The 20,193-nt window shown below is 46.7% G+C and overlaps 1 protein-coding gene across 6 annotated transcripts in view; it reads right to left on the bottom strand.

The window, feature by feature from the left end:
- Positions 1-481: 481 nt before the first annotated feature.
- LOC104562374 (serine/threonine-protein kinase tousled-like 2) overlaps positions 482-20,193 on the bottom strand; it is a 46,928-nt gene continuing 27,216 nt past the window's right edge. For all 6 annotated transcript variants that reach the window (XM_062017400.1, XM_062017404.1, XM_062017405.1 and 3 more), the window contains 11 exons: positions 18,769-18,921; positions 15,360-15,426; positions 13,398-13,495; positions 12,986-13,067; positions 10,536-10,627; positions 8,733-8,822; positions 8,132-8,301; positions 6,463-6,601; positions 5,292-5,403; positions 4,214-4,321; positions 482-3,300 (listed from right to left, as the gene is read on the bottom strand). In XM_062017400.1, the coding sequence (XP_061873384.1) occupies positions 3,127-3,300; positions 4,214-4,321; positions 5,292-5,403; positions 6,463-6,601; positions 8,132-8,301; positions 8,733-8,822; positions 10,536-10,627; positions 12,986-13,067; positions 13,398-13,495; positions 15,360-15,426; positions 18,769-18,921 (1,285 nt within the window). In that variant the 3' untranslated portion in view covers positions 482-3,126. The remainder of the gene's footprint in view (positions 3,301-4,213; positions 4,322-5,291; positions 5,404-6,462; positions 6,602-8,131; positions 8,302-8,732; positions 8,823-10,535; positions 10,628-12,985; positions 13,068-13,397; positions 13,496-15,359; positions 15,427-18,768; positions 18,922-20,193) is intronic.

The following is a 20,193-nucleotide window of genomic DNA, read 5'->3' as shown; positions in this document are numbered from 1 at the left end:
GCTGCCAAGTCTCAGCTGAAGGGAATGAACGGAACCAAGTTTCTCATCACTGCTCAACGTGGTTATTGTGGGTGACAGAGAGATCTCTGGTTACCTGAGGACCAGGGAGCAACTGGCTGGTTGTTGCCATCAGCTCTTGGCACAGAAAGTCACCACCAAACGTCATGCACAGACACTAAATAGGTGAGTTTATATATAAACAGCTTCTAAAGGCGGTTAGTGCTTTAATGGAAAGGAGCAAAACCCACCTTGGCTGTGTGTCTTGACAGTCCAGAACAAGATCAATGCCAGTAATGAAGATGTGGTGACTGACAGCGACTTCTCCCCTCTGCTGCAGACATCTCCCTGCTCTGAGCTGTTGAGTGCAACTTTCCTCCATCCTTCCTCCTATTCTCCTGTGTCCCCCCCTTAGCTGCAGCCCCTGCAAGAGAGCTCATGCCCACGCTAGGAAAAGCAAAAGGGTTAAAAAGAGCCAAGCAAATGAGTTTCTTAAAACTTATTTTAATATCCATGTCTCATCTGTTGGGTAGAGCCAAAACAGTTTGGCTTGGTTCAAGTTACAAATTCTTCATACACTTTTTCTTGAAGTAAATGAACAGTGTGGCAAGAGGGTCTGGTATTGGAAGTGAAACCCTTATTAACAAGGAAAGTACCCCAGCCAGAATTCTACCAAGGGTTTTCTTCAACTGCTTTATCAGCCCCAGGTAAGGTTTGTCCCCAGGCCCCTGGATGGGTGTCACACAGCAGGTAATCAATGCATCTGACATAAAACCAAGCACACCCACAGAGATAGCACAGACTGGACGGCCAGGAAACAATGGGACTGGGATAAAAAAACCCTTCTAGAATTCTCCTTGATGTGAAACAGACACCAAAACCCATCAATTTCAGCAAAATGGGGTGAAGCATCAACCCTGATTTCACCTGGCAGAGGCTGAGCTGGACACATCAAAGCAACAGCTCAACACTTAACTGATGGAAAAGGCTAAGAAATGATGGCTGAGGATTTAAAGATGCAGTTATTTCTTTGCTCTGTTTCATACTTTAGAGACCACCTTAATGCAGCTGCAAGTGAATCCATCCAATTAAAAGCCCAAGAGTCGCTACAAAAAATAGCAATAAAAGCCCCAAATCAACACAGCAGAGTTCTCCACTTGCCAGGTCTATTGCTTCATTTCAACAGGCTCCTCACTCTTCCAGTTAACTTCGAGTTCCTGATCAGGGTTTCAGCAGAATAGCTGCAGATGATGGTTTAGAGTAAGGCAGACAAGTGGTGATTCTCTCTGAAGGCGTGTGACTGAGAATGGCACAGCCCTGAGGACACTGGTGGGGTCCTGAGCGCCCCAAACAGACCCTGAGCTGTGGGCACGAGCCTGGAGGCACCACACAGAGGGGAACCCACACCATGGTGGTCTGGATAGGGGGATAAGAAGCGTACACAAGGTCATTTGTGTTTTAAACAGCACCCTGAATTGCAGCAGTGCACCTCTGAGCTCCCTCCTGACACAAACCTTCAACACTGCATCTTTAAATCTCTCTGGCTCTGAAGTCCTGCCACGTGCTAGCAGCACTCCAACCTGGCTGCCACATGTTCAAGTGCTGTGCTTTTCGGCTTCCCTTCAATGGGGAAGGGAGGGGGAAAGAAAAAAGGGGGGAAGAGTGGGGGTTTGTGTTCCACAGGAGGCAAACTCCAGCTGAAAGAGGGGTAAAGAGCCCTCCAGGCAGGCTCCAGAAGGGGGACAAATAAAGGTCAGAGTGTTTGCTCCCTTTGAGGACATGAAGTCCTTCCCTCTCATCTGAAATGGGATGCAGCCATGGCAGGGAGTTAGGAAACGTCAGAGGAAAATGTTAAAGGAGTGAGGAAGCTTTGCTGCCAGGACACCCGCTTGAGAAGGGCAGACAAGTCCCCCCCAGCTCGAGATGTGTCTGAACAAGGTGTGCAGAGTGGTGGGTAAGCACAAATCCCACCCGTGGATCAAGGGAGCTGTGCTCTGATCCTTTCCTGTTTGCTGCCTGCCTTTTCAACAGCCAGGAGATGCTGCTCCTGAGAGCAAAGAAAGAACAGCACTTAACAGCACAAATAAATAAAGGAGTTGCAACCGTTGTGTGAGAGCTACAGAGCAGCAGCTTGAGAAGCTTGTGGCGGCCAGAGCTGTGCTCCACAAGACATCTGCACAGACCTGTGACTCCTGGCCTTCAGCATCCCTCCTGAGAAGCTGAACTGGTATCAGCAGAGGTTGCCCTAAGGGAGCAGAGAGCTGCACCATCCACAGCAGGAACCTGCTAATAAGGGTTTCACTTGGGAGACCACAAAACTGTTTTCTTCCAAAACAATAAAGAAGGTTATTTTCTTTTTTAAAAAAGCCTGAAATTAATTAGGGGTGAAACACTAACTCTAGTGCCATCAACAGGCAGGATCAACGTGGTTTTTTTTCCCCTTCAAAGGGCAAAGAGTCATATAACCATCCCCAGCTGAACCTTGGTGCTTCGAGCTTTTCAGGAGATGTTACCTAAACTTTATTAAAAGAACAACAACAAAAAAAGAAGAACAATGTTTAAATATCAACACTGGACTAGCCCAGTCTTTGTTTTGTTTTGTGTGTCTCTTTCTCTCTCTCTCTCTCTCTCTCCAAAGTCCACATTCTTCATATGAAGCACACACGGCGTCCTGGATTCCCCAAGGCTGCATGTTCACAAGTTCACAGTACATGGAACCACGTCTTTTTGTTTTCTTGGTTTTGGGTATATTATCTTGACTTTCCCCTCCTTTAAAATTCATCTCTTTTTTTTTTTTGGTGCAACCACCCTTTTTTTTTGTGTGGTCATTTACTGGTTAAACCTCAAGCCCTTTCCATTTCTCTTTATCCACTTGGCCTGGCCTAGATGCCCAAAAGGTTTTCTCGATGAAGGTTTGATGTTGTCATGCTCTATGGATGGAAAAAAAAAGCAAGAGAAAAGGGAAACAAACAAACAAAAAAGCACCTGGTGCAGGTTTTTCTTGAGACCTTTGTGGATTCCTCTGTTCCAAAGCTGTTTGCTCAAAGTCTGGGGGTTTTTTTTGCTGCTTTCTCCAGCAGTCTGGGTGGGGTTTGTGGTTTGTTTTTTGTTTTGGCCTATTGCTCTGTCTCAGTTTGAAGAGCTGTTATTGGATGATCCAGAGGTTGAGGCAATGGCAGCTCCGGCTGGGCTGCTGGTGGACACTGATTTACGGATGTGAGGCAGCAGGTAGGGGTCACAGGCCAGCTGCTGGACATCTATCCTGTCCTCCTTGCGATAGGCCAGGCAGCGCCTGATGAACGCCTGTGGGCACCCCAGAGGCAAAACACCAGTTAGGAGATGGACACACACAGGAAACTTTCCTTAACAGGTCCCTCAGGGATCAATCTCACAGCCCCAGGGTGGAAATTGTTTGCTCAGTGACCACAGAGACAGCAAGGTCATTTCTCACAGGAGAAAGCGTGGTCAAGCAGGAGCAGGGCAGGGATTGTCCCCTGTGCTGGGGATGCTGCAGCTCCAGGGCTGTGCTCAGTGCTGGGCTCCTCACTCCCTGCCACAGGGACACTGAGGGGCTGGAGATGGGCAAAGAAGCTGGGGAAGGGGCTGGAGCACAAATCTGATGAGGAGCAGCTGAGGGAATGAGGCTGGAGGAGGCTGAGGGGAGCCAGGAGCCCTCTGTGCAGCTCCCTGCCAGGAGGCTGAGGGGAGCAGCAGTGACCATCTTTGCTCCCAAGTCACAAGCAACAGGAGGAGAAGAAACAGCCTCAAGCTGCCCCAGGGGAGGTTGAGGTTGGAGCTGAGGCAGAACTGGTTCCCTCAGAGAGGTGTCAGCCCCTGTGCCAGGCTGCCCAGGGAGCTGGGGGAGTGCCCAGCCCTGGAGGATCCCAAAGCCATGGGGCTGAGGTGCTGAGGCCATGGGGTAGTGCTGGGCTGGGCAGGGTGAGGGCAGAGCTGGGACTCCAGGAGCTTCAAGGGCTTTTCCAACCATAATGATTCTGTGATAAAGCACAGACAGAGGCCCAGGCTGCACTCTGCTGAGTCCTCAGCCTCATTACTACAACACAAAGGCACTGGATGCTCTGCAGGAGGCAGGGGTTACACACAGAACTCTTCCAGGTTTTAAAGTAACTGAGAGAACTGCTAGTGAAGGGAACTGAGCTAACTGAAGGTAACTGAGGGAACTACACAAAGTGACCAAAGTGACTGCAGGACTTACCTTGGCTTCTGGTGTGACTACTGGCTTCGGAGGGAACTGCACCTCAGTAGCTTTCAGGATTGTGTTCTCCTGCAGAATGTCTTGTTGTGACTGGTTGTGACCAAAGGGCTACCAAAAACAAAGGAATGGGGGGAAGAAAGAGTTGTTAATGGCTGGTGACAGGCCTTAAAAATCCTCCCCTGTAATGTGAGTGTTTATCATCACTTGTCATCGGCGTGTTTCTGGGCAAGCAGCCCACGAATGCCACGGAGGTGCTGCAGATTCCAGACAGATGAACACGACACACTGCTCCCACGCTTCAGCTGAACAAAAGGACCAAGCTGGAACGTGTCTCCAGCTCACATCAGAGGGGTCTCCATCTGCTTCCAGATCTTGTAGGTCATCTTCAGCACATGCAGGAGGGCCTTCAACTATCTAAGTGGGATTCATCCACTTTGGGTTCCACCCTTTGACTGGCAACACTGAGCAACACAGTGTGTGTGTCAGCCTGGGCTTCACAACACTTGCTTACCAAGGACTTGTGAAAACAAGAGGTGATGGAATCCTTTCCCATCCCCAACTTGATTCTTCTGTTGTTGTGAGACAAATTACCTTTTCTCAGGACAAACTTTCCTGAGCCAGACTCTTCCCTTCCAAAAGCCACCCCTAAAAGCTTTTACAGTGGGTCTTTGTAGCTACCATCTTTTTATTCACCCCCTAAAATCCTTGCAGCCATCAAGCAGCATCAGCCTCAGCAAAGACTTAATGCACTGGAGGCATCACAAAACAATGCCAGATCAAGAACCTCAGGTGTCTGGCCCTGAACAATACATTTGTCCTGCCCACTATGGCCTCAGTATGAACACATCCAGTGGAAAAAGAGATGTTCTGCAGAAGATTTCCTGTGATGAAAGGGTCACGTAGAGCAAAGCACAGCCTAGGGAATCTCTCACTTCATTAGCATAGCCTCTGCCTTGGAAATGATGGCAAAGAGACAAGGTGGAAGCAACTTTAAAGCCTTGAGAGGAGAAGGAAGCAATGGCTGCCTCCAGAGAGGTTTAGGAACCACCACTAAGAAAGGAGTGAAATGCCTTCTTACCTTTCTGCCGTAGAGACACTGATAGAAGATGACTCCCACTGACCACACATCGACTTTATTTGAAATCTTTGGAGGTTCCTTCCCAACCACAAAACATTCTGGTGGCAAATACCTGGTGAGAAGGAAGTGACAACAGGTTATGAACAAAATAACCTCGTCTCATTTTCTTCAGAAAGGAAAGAAACAGCTGCTGTGATCAGATATTGGCTTGGGAATGGAGTGACCCAGTTCCATTCCTGTGCACCTCTGGGCCAAGATCACCAAATGCATCATCCTTCTGGGAACAGTGATGCCACAGACTCTCCAGACACTCATGCTCTGAGCTAGTCAACACAGGCAGTTTGTTTACAGCAGAGCATATAAAACAAACCTCATCTTCTTTTCTCTTCAGAACTGGTATTTCTTGTTAAAAAGGGTTTGACCAACAATTCCACAACAGAAACACAAAGCCAAAAAGACATGTTGCTAGAAATACACCCCTCCAGATGCCACATCCTCATTTCAACCCTCCTCAAACTACAGCTCCAGTTTCATTTCTGAGAACAGAACCAAAACTGTAAAGGTAACAAATGTTCCTGTACAACTGCAGCTTGGATCCAAGAGTCACTCAGTGGCTCTCACTAAAGGTCTTGCTCTCATCCACTGGAGATTCAGAGAGGAGAAGGTATTGCTGAAAACATCTTGGAGGTGACACTTGAAGGTGAAGCTCTGGCTATAGACAGAACTGAGATTCACAGCTTTTATAAGAGGTGACTGTGGATTTTCACCTCCTCATTTGAGTGAAATACACTTTCCACCTCCCTGATGTACCCGAGTTTCAGAACAGATACTGGATTTCCCTCATCCTTGCTTAAACTGTCAGCCAGTGCCATTGTGGGCTGGGAAATAGCAGTCAAGCTCCACTCCAGAGCTCGCTGTCTCAGCAGCACATCAAGTTTTCCACCAAGGCCTTTAGATAAGAGACAGTTTGCAAAGGTATAAAACACTAAACCCAGTGAAAAGCAAAAAGCTGCCAGTCTCCAAAGGAGCTGTGTGACAGCAAGAGCAGTTTCCAGGGCTTCAAGCTGTCACAGACAATGGCAGCACATACAGAGGTAACACAGATCCAAAGCTGTTGATAAACTCTTCTTTCTTGATGTGTAACTTGCAAGTGGCCCAGGGTGATGCTTACCAGTAAGTACCAGCCCCCTGAGATGTCAGTTCCATGCCATCAACAGAGTTGTAGCTGTCATCATCCATGATTTTGGAAAGGCCAAAATCTGTGATTTTTATCTCTCCACACGCAGTACCATTGACTAGAAGGATGTTACCTAGACAGAGGAAAGAAACAATCCCTCAGGATAAAACACATCTAGTAAGGCAAACCCCCCTTCCTCCATGAGAATCAAATTGCACTGAACTCCTGTCACTCTGCACAAGAGGACAGGGAACCTGCAACACTGAGCTGCAGCAGCCTGGAGTAGATGTCTGAACACTCAATATCCAGAGACAGCTCAGCTCCCACCAAGTGCTATTATTGATCTGCCCATCTTTGAATGAGGCAGTGGCCTGACATGACCTGGAGCCTCCAGATTCTGATCCCTATTAGCTTGATGTTTTGACCCCTCCCAAAGAGTCAGTTGGAAGGGCAGGTCAAAAAGGTCAAAAAGGAGGATTAAGGAGAAAAGTACACATCCACAGTTATGAGTCATTCTGCTCAGAAGTCCTGACTTGCCCTCTCCTCTCAGCAAGCCAAAAAACTCTCTCCTTCCTGGCAGCGTTCCTCTGTGACACTCTAAGCTCAAAAAGAACAATGACTGCTTAGGCAAGAGCCTTTTACAAACCCATCAAGGATCAAGAAATCAGATCATCAGTGGGTTTTTCTTCCTTTCCTCCAAGCTTACAATAAAGCAGCAGAATGGTGTGTGATGGCAGTGGATGAATCACAGCTCAGCCAAGTGTAGGCAGAGCTCTGCAGCATGCTCAGACAACAGAACAGCTGAGGGGAGAAAAAACCCAAACAGGGTCACTAGAACTAGAGCAACAGCACCACCTCCTGTGCAGATTCCTCATGCTGATGCAATAAACCACATCACATAGCAGTTGCACAATGCTGATGAAGTGCCACCAGTACGGGGAGACAGGCCAGGGATAACTGTACAAGGAGGTGGCTGAATTTTACTGCACTAAGGGGGAAGAGAAAGGCTCTGTGGGCAACACAAGCCACCCTAAAAGACAGCACTTCCATTTCCCACCCCAACCTCCTGACTCTGCCCAATTAAAGGGAAGAATCTGCAGCAACTCAAGGGAAATGTGCAGCAATGTTTGCAGAGGGGCTTCTACATGGCAGATGTTACTGAATTCAAAGGCAGGCTTGAGCAGTTTGACTCCAAATCCTCAGCTCTGCGAGCTGTCAAGTGATAGGAAACAATAAACACTTCCAAAGTTAACTTCAGCCACCAAATTTGCAGCCAGTTGATTACAGGAAGAAGAATCCAGAAGAATGAGAACATAAAACCCAGTAATAATCACGGGAACCTCGATGAAGCAATAACAGAAGCTCTCAACAGCAGAATACAGGCACAGAAACCACACACAGACAACTTGGTGCTTCAAGGGCTTCTTCTCAGCTTGGTTTGGAATGCTACTTCCTTGTTTGATGTTGCAATTCTAGGAGACAATACCCATTTCACAGCATGTTCTATGCATTTTGGGGGAGGTTTTGATTCCTGTTGCGTGTTACAGTTCTCCCACACTGCCCTGTCTCCTCTTTTTTTGCTGTCTGATCAAAACTTCCCCATGTTATTTCTAGTGCCTTTAGTCAAACATCCTGAAGCTCTTCAGCCAGCAGCACAACATACCTGGTTTAAGGTCATAGTGGATGATGGGAGGTTTGATTTCATTTAGGTATTTTAAAGCGTTCACAATCTGCATGATGATGGATCGTGCTTCCTTCTCAGACATTAACTTGTGCTGTTTCAGGTAGAAATCCAGATCGTTTCCCTCACAGTATTCTAACACTGTACAAAACCTGAAGGCAAAAAAAAACCCCCAGTTGGTGTTGTTACTAAGGCACCTGATAGAAACCAAAACACTTTGTTAACGTTTGTCTGTAAGGCTCAGGCTATTAAAGAGTCTTCCAATCTATTAATCCCTTTCTAAGCTACCAGGAGCTTGCTTAATTGTACAAGGATGCCCCATTAAGTGTTAAATCCAGAAGTCATATCAGCTGGGGCCAACAAAGGGTAGAACTTACCAGTCAGACATCACATCTGCACACTGCTTTGTGAGCTAATGCCTCTAGAAAAGCAATGTATGTGGAAAATGCCTCGGCTATCTCTGAGGTGAAGTCTCTAACACTGGTGGAAATGCTCTCTGGACTCTCCTGGCAAGTCTTAGAGACTAAATATTTTGCAGTGCAGAGGTCAAACGGAGTGAAAAGGACACAGGAAGGGAACTTACGAGTCAGTATCCAGCGAAAAGTAGTCGTATAGCTTAACTATTCGAGGATGATCCAGTTCTTTGTGAATTCTGTACTCTCTACATGCATGTCTGCAAACAGAGAAGCCTGAGCATTAGTCACTCGCTTAGCAAACAGCAGACCAAGACATACCACACAGCAAACCAACATCAAGCAAGGCCATGCACTTGACACCTTCAGGCAAGCAAACGAGGAACAGCTCTTGACAACTAAAAGAACCTCATAATAAATCCTTAAGGGATCCAAGACAGCAGAAGACACCAGATCAGCATGTTCTACAGCAGTTCCATCATGCTCAACAGTCCAGCTGCCAGTCTTCAAATGCAGCTTAGTTTGTCCCCAGTGACTTGTTGGACAAAGAAGCTCTCAGCTTTATCTCTGAAGCTGTGTCAAGAATGCTTTGCTGCCATTCTGCAGAGCTCATCTCACCCACAGCATCAGGGACCAAGCGTTAGCAGGACCAAAAGTCTTCCTGTACCTCCCTTCGAGGCCATGACATAACCCTTTCCCATTTATTAGGGATGTGGGTAAGTATTCTAGGGAGCAAATGGAAGGGGAAGGCTTTCAAGGAGCACACAGTGCAGGTGTGGACATGGAAGATGGACACCAATAACTGGTCCCCATCAGAGCAGAGAGGAGAAGCCATTAACACTTCATGGAAGAAGCTGGTGCTTCAAAACCATGTGCTGTCACGTTTACACGAAACTCTGTGTGTGTGTGCACATTTAAAACACTTCTAATGACACACAATCACAGAGTGTGAAGGGTTGGGAGGGAGCTTTAGAGCTCAGCCAGTGCAGCCCCCCTGCCAGAGCAGCACCACCTAGAGCAGGGCACACAGGAGCTCATCCAGCTGGGGTTGGGATGGCTCCAGACAAGGAGCCTCCACAGCCCATCTGGGCAGCCCCTGCCAGTGCTCCCTCAGCTCAACAGGGAACAAACTCTGCCTTGTGTTGCTTTGGAACCTCTTCTGTTGCAGCTTGTCCCCATTGCCCCTTGTGCTGTCATTGGCCATCCCTGAGCACAGCCTGGCTCCAGCCTCCTCACACCCAGCCTTGATGCATTTGGAACATGAATGAGCTCACCCCTCAGGCTCCTCTTCTCCCAGCTGCAGAGCCCCAGCTCCCTCAGCCTTTCAGCACAAGGCAGATGCTCCACTCCCTTCAGCATCTCTGTGGCCCTGCACTCAACTCTCTCCAGCAGCTCCCTGTCCTTCTGCAACTGAGGGGCCCAGCACTGGCCACAATCTTCCAGCTGCAGGCTCAGGAGGGCAGAGCAGAGGGGGAGCAGAAGCTCTCTGCACCTCCTGCCCACAGCCCTTCTCATCCAGCCCAGGCTGCCATTGGCCCTCTTGGCCACGAGGCCACGTTGCTGGCTCCTGCTCATGCTGCTGCCCAGCAGCACCCCCAGCTCCCTTTCCCCTGCCCTGCTCTCTAACACTTCATTCCCCAGCCTGTGCTGCTACATGGGCTTGTTCTTTCCCAGATGCCAGACTCTGCACTTGCCCTTGCTGAATGGCATTGGATGTCTCTCTGCCCAAGCCTGCAGCCTGTGCAGGGCTGGCTGAATGGCAGCACAGCCTCTGGGGTGGCAGCCACTGCCCCCAGTTCAGTATCATCAGCAAACTTGCTGCCAGTGTCTCTGCTCCCTCAGCAAAGTCATTAATGAATAGATTGACCAGCACCAGTCCCAGCACCGACCCCTGAGGGATTCCACTGGACACAGGCCTCCAACCAGACCCTGGAGTTTAAAACCATGGCTGCCTCTTTTCCAGCCTTACTTACTTGTGATAGTTTTCTTTCTTCTCATCCCTCCAGTTTTTATTTAACTGGTGTATTTTCACAGCTACATATCTCTGTTCTGTTAAATCAAACGCCTGCAGAGAGAGCAGAGTTGAAAAAACATGTCAGTAGGAATCACAACGTCCAAGTTAACAGTGTAAAAGCAGACTAGACTCTAACAAACCAACATCCCCCACCCAGGAAAGAAGCATTACAACATATTGAGTGAGGAGCAAAGCCACATTTTGATGTAATTAGTTTCCCTAATGAAACCAAGCAACTCTGAAAACAATTCAATATCCTTGTGCTTTGATCCTACCTTCCCCACAGGCTCTGATGTTAACACTTACCCTGACATTTTATCACCAGAGCTCCAACGGGATCAGAAAGGCCAAATGATCAAGGTACAGACAAGTAATCACACTGAGAAAGATACTGTCACTACTGCCACAAAGCACTGAGCACATCTTCTACACTCAGTTGAACAAAAAACCCACCCAAAATGTAACTCTCCATCTCCAAGATGTGGGGAATGAAGTGTTAGCAGGGCAGGGCAGGGGAAAGGGAGCTGGGGGTGCTGGTGGGCAGCAGCATGAGCAGGAGCCAGCAACGTGGCCTCGTGGCCAAGAAGGCCAATGGCAGCCTGGGCTGGATGAGAAGGGCTGTGGGCAGGAGGTGCAGAGAGGTTCTGCTCCCCCTCTGCTCTGCCCTCCTGAGCCTGCAGCTGGAAGATTGTGGCCAGTGCTGGGCCCCTCAGTTGCAGAAGGACAGGGAGCTGCTGGAGAGAGTTGAGTGCAGGGCCACAGAGATGCTGAAGGGAGTGGAGCATCTGCCTTGTGCTGAAAGGCTGAGGGAGCTGGGGCTCTGCAGCTGGGAGAAGAGGAGCCTGAGGGCTGAGCTCATTCATGTTCCAAATGCATCAAGGCTGGGTGTGAGGAGGCTGGAGCCAGGCTGTGCTCAGGGATGGCCAATGACAGCACAAGGGGCAATGGGGACAAGCTGCAACAGAAGAGGTTCCAAAGCAACACAAGGCAGAATTTGTTCCCTGTTGAGGTGAGGGAGCACTGGCAGGGGCTGCCCAGATGGGCTGTGGAGGCTCCTTGTCTGGAGCCATCCCAACCCCAGCTGGATGAGTTCCTGTGTGCCCTGCTCTAGGTGGTGCTGCTCTGGCAGGGGGGTTGCACTGGATGAGCTTCCCAGGTCCCTTCCAACCCTTGAGATTCTCTGACTGGTAGCTCAGCTCTCCATCTTGGAGGTCATTTCAGCTCAGTTGGAAGCTGCAGAACCCAATGGCAGAACTGCATAAATCTCGTGCCATATTTTTTTCCCCTTTGTTATTTAGGCAGCACTGAAAGAACAGATCACTGCAACTGTGCTCTTGGACAAGTGCAGACATCTCTCAGCTTGTCTGACAGTGACAACAGCTCATAATTTATGGGATGAAGCAAAAATCTTCTTGTAAGCAGAACTAAACTGTGTCCATCTCCAAAGCTCTGTGCTCAACTCCTAATGCTTAACACATTGGCCAAGACCTTGGAGGGCAAAGGCTAAGCATCTCTTTGTTTTACTAACACAGTTACAACTCTTCAGCTCAATCAGGTATGAAGCATTCATATCCTCTTGCTTTCATTTGTGCAGCCAAACCTTTCCACTTAGTCAGCAAAGCCTCCAAAGAGCAATTCAGAGTGCTCACATGCACGTTTTTGTCACTACCTGAGCAGTCCAGCTCCCCCCTTTCCTTGGTTTAGGTATCTATGACTGTACTGTTTCAAGACCTTCAGGCACCATCAAGTTTCCAATATTTGCATTGGCATAGTTCAGTTCATTGTGGCCAAACTCAACATGAATCAACTACTGTTGGCTACAGATGGGGGATATTTAAGAGCTGGAAAGGCTTTAAACAGAAAAGTCAAACAGCAAGTACCAAAGTATCACAGGTCTCGGCCAGGCAAAAGTGCTGACACAGGAGTAACCCTCAGTTCCAAGGGAGTCCCAAGACTGCACACACATACACAGCCTGCTACTTCCGAGTGTAAAACAAAGGCACAAGGGGAAAAACAAGCCTTTTATCCCCAGGAAACTAAGGTTTTGCGCTTCTTATAGGAGCTATTTCCTCTTCTTCACAGTGATGTTCAGACCTGTTATGCCATACTCCAACTATCTGAGGTATTGCTGTGTGGCACACGAAGAAACAACTGGTTTGCATCACCACCTTGATCAAACTTGTAGACTTGGTGCCTTATTTTGCAGCAAGTCTGACCTCTGAGGCCAAAAGGCTGAACCTCAAAAATCTCAAGGCTGCTGTCTAATGCAAGCCAGATGCAACATGTGCTTTGTCCTCTCCCTTTCCCTCCCTCCACAACCACACACACCATTGAGGAAAACAAGTGTAGAAATGCTGCTTACTGCCACATTTCCCTGCAGATTCAGTTTACACCAGCCTTCAAATTTACCTTATATACTTCACTGAAGCCACCTCTACCCAGAAGATGTAGCAACAAATATCTATCATTTAGCGTTGGATGGTCTTTAAATCTGGGAGAGAAAGACACAGTTTAAGGAGACTGAACAGAAAGAATGCTCAGTAAATGACAACCACTGCAAAGGTTAGGAGCAACATTTCCATAGGGTGATAGAAACATATTAAGGCTGTGTTAACAACGGGTAGATTTGATACTGTTTGATCATATCATGCAACTGGAAGCCTTTGTCTTAGAGGTCGTATCACTGTGCAACCTCCTCCCCAATAGAAGTGACATATTAAGTTGTAACACCAACTGAAAAGCCAAAAGCTTGTTTCCCAAACTGAAAGGGACAGATAACACAATGTTTAGACATTCTTGTTGTTGAATCCCACGTGCTTACTGTGAATTATCTTCATTGTGTATCCTTTTCAATTCCCTGATGTGTAGATTTCTAACCCTCTCTAGCCGTTCCAGCTCTGCCTGGATCTCTGCTTCTTCCTGCACGAGGGGAAAAAACCACAAGCCTGGGGTAAGACAGTGCACAGGTGGCATTTCCACTTCACTTATGGCAGCACAAAAGGGAATTCCACTTGGGAATTCCACAGAAGCCCCTGAGAAAGAAGTTTGGGAGATTAGAGAGATGGTCAAAGTCAACTAAGGGGCAGGTGGAAGGTGAGAGGAATGAGAACTGACTGGACAGTTTCGTTTACACCTACACACACAGCCAGGAGCAGACACATCTCCACACCTTCTTCTTCTGTAATTAAGAAGCCTTGTTGCTCTGATGCTGCTCCTTCCCTTGATTGAAGGGTTATGCAGCTGTTTGTGTAGGAACTCAGCCTCTGCTGGGCCAAGAGCAAGGAAGAGGGATGTCATGATGCCACATAGGGATGGGGCAGCAGCTGAAGAGGATGTGGAAAGACAACAATGGGTCTTTCTGGAGGTAAATGGTAGAACAGGTCAGAGTATAGCTTAGTGCTATGTGGAAGAGCATGTCTGTAGAGCTGGAAGCTCTAATGCCCTCCAACACACTGGATTTCACATTGTTGTGGACAGGGTTGCAAGCCTCAATTAGAATGTGCACCTGCAGCAGTACCATTTGGTAGAGATGACTCAAGGGACATAGTTACCCATTTGTCTTGTGCCTCTTGTTCCTTCCCTTCTCAACTTGGTTCTATTTTTAGGCCTAAAGAATGAGCCAGTTTCCAAAAGTGGAGAAGGGTAAAGCAGAGTTTCAGACAATGCCACGATCCCAGAACGTGACTTCATTCTCCACTCAGGTCTGTTTCCAAACAGATCCCCTCTGTTGCAGGGTGGCCACACCACGTGCCAGCAGAGATGGACCTGCAGCTAATCCACTCCAGCAATGAGGAAGCTGAGGAGCAGACATGCCTTTGGCATACTGCTGTGGTTTCAAGCCCAGCCAGCAACTAAGCACCAGCCTGTATCACTTATCTTTACTCACAGGTCAATAAAACAACAGGCAGAGCACGAGAGGGTTCCATGTGTGCATTAACTTGCCCTGAAAACAATGACTAGTGGTTCTGAGGCCTTGGGTTCAACTTGTGTGTCAAGGTTAAGACTAAGTGTAGAGCTCAGGTACCACCTGAGAAGAGAAAGGGGACTCCAGCAATGCATTTGCACACCTCCTCTTTGCTTTGTATGGGAAAGGAAACTCTTTGGCCTTAGCAGAGATCACAACGAATCAAGAAGTAGCAGAAAACATCTTGTTTGGGGTTATTTTTTCACTACTTCATTTGTTCAAGTGGCCCAGAAAACTTATTTATAGGTTACTGCAATGACCTGAAAAGGTACCCAACAGCTTATCTAAATGTCACCCCACTTGCAGGTACAGATCCTGCAGGAACCCATCTGCTGGAGAACAAATCTGCATTACAGCTACCTACAAAGTACCAGTTTCCAAAAGCCCAAGAGATTTCATTTGGCTTGTTACTGCTGCTGCTGGTTACTTGATATAGCAAAGAAATGGTCAAGTGAGTGATGGCTGCAGTTTGTTGTGTCCTGGAGTTTTCTTCCCTTGGTCCATTCCCTCATGTTGCCCTGTATTAGACAGCCCAGCACTAGGCAAGTCATCATGACAGAATGAGATGTGTCAAAGCAGTGGAACTCCTTGTATGAAATCAGAAGTGTAAAGACACAGAAATCTATTTACTGAAGCAAAGAACACCTTTCCTGAACACCAGCACCTTGGGAGAAAAATCTGCCTACCCCTTTCATGCCCAAACCCCAAAATCTTCTCAACGCTCAACCAAACTAGTGATCTCTACAGAGAAATGCTGCTGTTCATAAAACACTGTATCAACAAACCTACCCAAAAGGCTTTTCTGCACTTGGTTCTTACCTTTTTAAGGTGACCTAGTCGGAGTTTGAAGATCTCCTCCTGTTCGTGGTACTCTGCTAACGTTAACCTGCAGAGACAGAGGCAGTGCAGTGGCTTTCAACACACATCCTCAAGTGAACTGCCTGCACAACACACATCACCAGTGGAAATGACAACCACACAGAGCACGTCAACAGCCCAACAGGAAGCTTTTTAGATACATTCAACCTCAGGCAACAGATTCCTTTCACATCCAAAGTCCCCAATAACATCTGTTTAGGCTAGTGATTGGCTTTTAACAAAGCTGAACCATAATGTAGACATGGGACACTGAAGCATCAGTGTCCCACAGCTTGTTTTGCCATTTCAAGGTTGTTTTAGTGTTTGCAATTTGTAATAGAAGCAGCAAAATGCAAGCCAGCTACTCACTCTGTACACCTGGCCACAGCAAGCAGAGCAATGACCTGGGATTCAGAACTTGTACCTGTTTCAGGGGGTTGATCCCCATTTCACTGATGGCAAATGATGTGTAAAGCGTCCATCCTGGGTGGTTTCACAATGTCTTTCATAGCCAGTGTGCTATGTATGTGTGTATGATTCTATGTAGGACAGAGGCAAAGCTCAAACACTCAAATGACCCATCCCATTGCTTTGTCAGATGCAATGACATGAAGGTTAGAGCAATGAATCACTAGGTCTTCTCACTCCTACCAACAAGGAGTTTGGTAAAAGCATCATACATGTGAACATAAAGCCTCTATCAACTACATTTGTCAACAGGATATGCATGTGGCAGCATAAAAGTCTCTTTTTTGAACCTAAACTGAGTTCCAAGCATGTGCCAGGAGGATTCCCATTGCAGCACTTGTGCTCTGCACAGTACTTAGTCCAAAGGTTAGTGTGTGAAGTCTCCACAATATCAATACCACAACTGGTTTCAACAGAGGACCAAGTCCTCTGTCCACAGGAACACGACTCCCTGGACAATAAACTGAAGAGGATTCAGCTGATTAAGTGCTCATCTTGAAATGCCCCAACTCAGCTCCACTGCTGTTAATACAGAAGGGCCACAGAGTTGAAGTGCTAAAGCAGTTGTTAGCTGATAAATTTAATGCATAACCCACAAGTTCCCTTTGAAACAATCTTGACCATAAGGAATTGCTTATTACAAACTTCAAGATACATCACAAACCACAGCTAGTACCATAAATCATAGAACTCAGCATGGTGGGGTTGGAAGGGACCTTTAGAGATCACCCAATCCAACCCCTCTGCTAAAGCAGGTCCCACCTAGATCAGGTCACTCAGCTGATAGAAAAGCATGTTGACTCACTCCCTCCAAAAGCCTAAATCTTAGTTAGAGTCAGCCTATTTAAAAGACCCTCCCAAAAGTTCATAAAGTCTTTGCTTAGTGTTGCTGTATAAAGAATAAAAAGACAATTTGAATGAAGCAGCAACGAGTTTCTCCCATATTCATGTGCACAGATGAAATCCAGGGCTAAAGACCAACAGTCTGCTCATTAAGCAAGAGATGTAATGAGTACCACCAGGCTAACACTGCCCAAAATAGCTGTTAGCAGCAAGCACTACAGAAGTCAGGGAGGGGGGAGGATGTCTGTGATGAACATTGCCTTGATTCACAGCCACATGTTTAAGTCCACTACTTCTGATACAGCTGAAGGTTGCCCAACTTGCCCTAAACCACCTCAACAAGCCACAGCAGATGAATCTCCCCCAGTGAAAACCTTTGTTTCCATTTGAAACTAGAAACTAGTTTCAGTTTGCATCATGGGATCTTCCTCTCTCCTTTTTAAGGCACAGCAACAAGCATGAAACAAAGAGGAACTAAGAAATTCGAATGAAGGAATTTGGCTGGCTGCTTCTCATTCAGCTTTTAGAAACAGATTCAATTTGCCTCAAAAGAACCTCTGGAAGAATTCAACTGGAAAAAAAGCACCCCATAACTCCTCCAAAAATCAGATTTCATACCTGGTACACCTCAGTCCAAGTGCATTTACAGGATAACTAACCATTAAGTAGTCAGCACAAGCTTCAGCTGACTTGCAAAACCAATGTTTTCATAAGCTAAAAGACTCCACATGAACCACATTCATCCACTGGCAAAGGAGGTGTTTTAATCAAGGATCCCACAAGAAGCTCTTTGAAACCACAGAGATAAAAGCCCTGAAATATATCAGCAAAGGATGATAAAGCAGCAAGAAACCCAGGGGTAAAACAAAAAGACCTTCTGGAGAAGCCACATTTCAGCTGCACCAGTCTGCTGGGGGAAAACCTCCCTCTGGAAATGGGTGAAACTCTCATCCTGGCCCTTCAAACTGGAAGGTTACCACAATGAACCCACAGACACTGCATTTCCTCCTCCAAACCCAATCTGTGATGGAAAAGGATGGCTTGAAAACTTGATTTAGTTCTTTTCAAAGCCAGAATGAGAGGGAAATGTCTCTATTCAAGCTACTTATCTGCAGAATGCACACAGTTCCCTGTGCCCTGGATGCTGAGAGCACTCTGAACATCAGATTCACTGCTCTGACTGCAAAAGGCAGAGAGAGATTTTTTGCTTCACATGCACTTTTGAAGACCAAGACCAAGGATTCCACAGACTCCAGGAACTCTGAGGTCAAGTCATGGCCAGGAGATTTAACAGTGCAAGATGAAAAGTGTCACTGAGAGTGATGCTATTAGCCAGCAGCAATCAAGTGAAGACTGGGAAGGAAAGTGATAGATGGGAAAGTGTCTGATTTAACATGCAACTCACAATGAATTCCAGGCCAATAATGCTCTCCATTTCTTGTGAAACACAGCTTTCCTCTCTAAGAACATCAGGGCTCTTAGAGCATCACTAACTTGGAAAGAGATAGGGAGAAATGACCAAATCTTCTGTGAGAAAAGAGCAGCATTTCAACTACCTTTCCATTTCCCTGCCTTGGGTATGGGTGAAGGGCTGTTTGGAGATTCAGGTCAATGCTTAAGGCACTGTTTCTATAGACAGCACCTTGTTTCCTTCAGCTAACTCTTTGGAAAGCTTCACCAAACAGTGAAATATGGAAACAAGGGCTCTTAAATGCATACAAACTGCTTTTTTTCCCCCTCTTAAAAGCAAGCACTAGTGATACTAAAAGCCATTGTGAAGTTGCAACAGAGAAGACAGACACCACTTTTCAACAAAAACCACTCAAGAAGTCGTTGCATTCAGGAAAGAAAAATGAAGTTCAGCTCATCCAAAGCCCGGACTCAGCAACGTTCCTTCTTTTACTCCAACTATTTAGAACCACAGCCAGCTGTTGCTGAATGCCAGGCTGATTCCACAACATCCATTTGTGCATGGAGTGAAGCCTAGAGGCAAAGCTAACATTCCATTTCCCACTAGCTGATGTTTTGTGCTGGAACCCGAGGCACAGAGGCAACTTACGTTTCGTTTTCCGCTCCGTTGGTCTTGTTCTTGCGCTGTTTTTGCTCGTTGCTTGCTGGAGGGGTCTGACCCATTGCAGGTGGCTTTCGTTTTGCTAACATTTTCCTTTGTCTTTCTATTTCTTCTCGTTGGGAATTTATCCTTTCTTGTTGCCTGCAATGAAGAGAGGAGAAATAAAAGCACCCCAATCAAGCAGACAGCTGTGTGCAACTTGTCTGTTGTTAACAGCAGTGAATTCCCAATCAGAAGGTGGGAAGATTGGGAACAAAAGCTGCTTTTACAGAAAGAAAAGGGGGATGTGCCAAATATTATGACTCAAGATTCTTAAAGGTGTTTTGGTTTTTACATATAAGGTGATTCTTTTTCTACTCCCCCCCCCAGCCCCTTCCAGAAAGGTTTCAGTAAGTGAAAGGCTTTATTCATGCAGTGGATAACCAAAACCAGACAGGGATCACTGACTTTCCACACACTTTTTCCTAAAAGGCTCTGTTTTCAAGACTTTCCTGTTAAAAAAGTAACTCCTGAAGCCTGGCACTGTCTGAGAAGGTATCCTTATCCTCAAGGGTTCAGTTGAACTATCCTCAGTCCTCTGAAACACAACTGACACCATTCCCAAGTTCACTAAGAAAACAGACACTCCTCTGAGATGAAAAGCCTACCTTAAAACATGTTTACAGTGATAATAGCACTCTTGAAATCTCAGGCCTAAATGATTTGAGCATTTGCATACTTCATTCGCTCTTTAGAAGAGACTGAAGGGAAAGACTGCAGAAGTATTTCTTCCATGTCTTAAAACACTAAGGAAGAATGACAAAGTCCTTAATCTGTGCCTGACAAGAGCTGCACCTCCTTTGTCAGACTACAGAGAAGTGAGATGATTTTAAAGGACTGCCACATAACATCCTTTAATGCAATTCATTTGCCAAGTCCCACTTCAAGGACTAGGCCAGGTGGGAATTGCCTGGCTATTTCCATTAACATCTTGCATAAAAGGGTTCTCTGATCTTCATTTCCAGGTTTCTGCAGACCCTTTGATCCCTGTTACCAGGAGGCAAAACAGTTAAATAGTATGGATTTTCTCTTTTAAGCTTCTCTGCTTTAGAAGAAAAAGCTAATTAGCTTCCCTTGACTAATGAATGCAAAGAACATCAACTGACTCGAGATGCACGTGAGAGTTTAGTTCACCCCTGCACCCCAAGCACTGCACAGCCAGGTAGGTGCACTGAGAATGCCCAACTGGGCAGCCTCTACTGCTTTCCAACCCAGAGGCCAACTCAAACAATTTGATTCCAAGTTCAAATCTCTGGAGGTTTGAAGTGGAAACATATTTCTCAGTCCAATATGAAAACGTCTCTCCCCCCTCCCCGTTGTCAAGCAGCTGAGTTCCTATCTGATCCTTTCACACCTCACTCACGGCCATCCTCA

This window comes from Colius striatus, chromosome Z (assembly GCF_028858725.1).
Source record: "Colius striatus isolate bColStr4 chromosome Z, bColStr4.1.hap1, whole genome shotgun sequence".
In the NCBI taxonomy this organism is placed as follows: Eukaryota; Metazoa; Chordata; class Aves; order Coliiformes; family Coliidae; genus Colius; species Colius striatus.
Note: the sequence above shows the minus strand (reverse complement) of the source record. Positions and strands in the feature narration are given on the sequence as shown.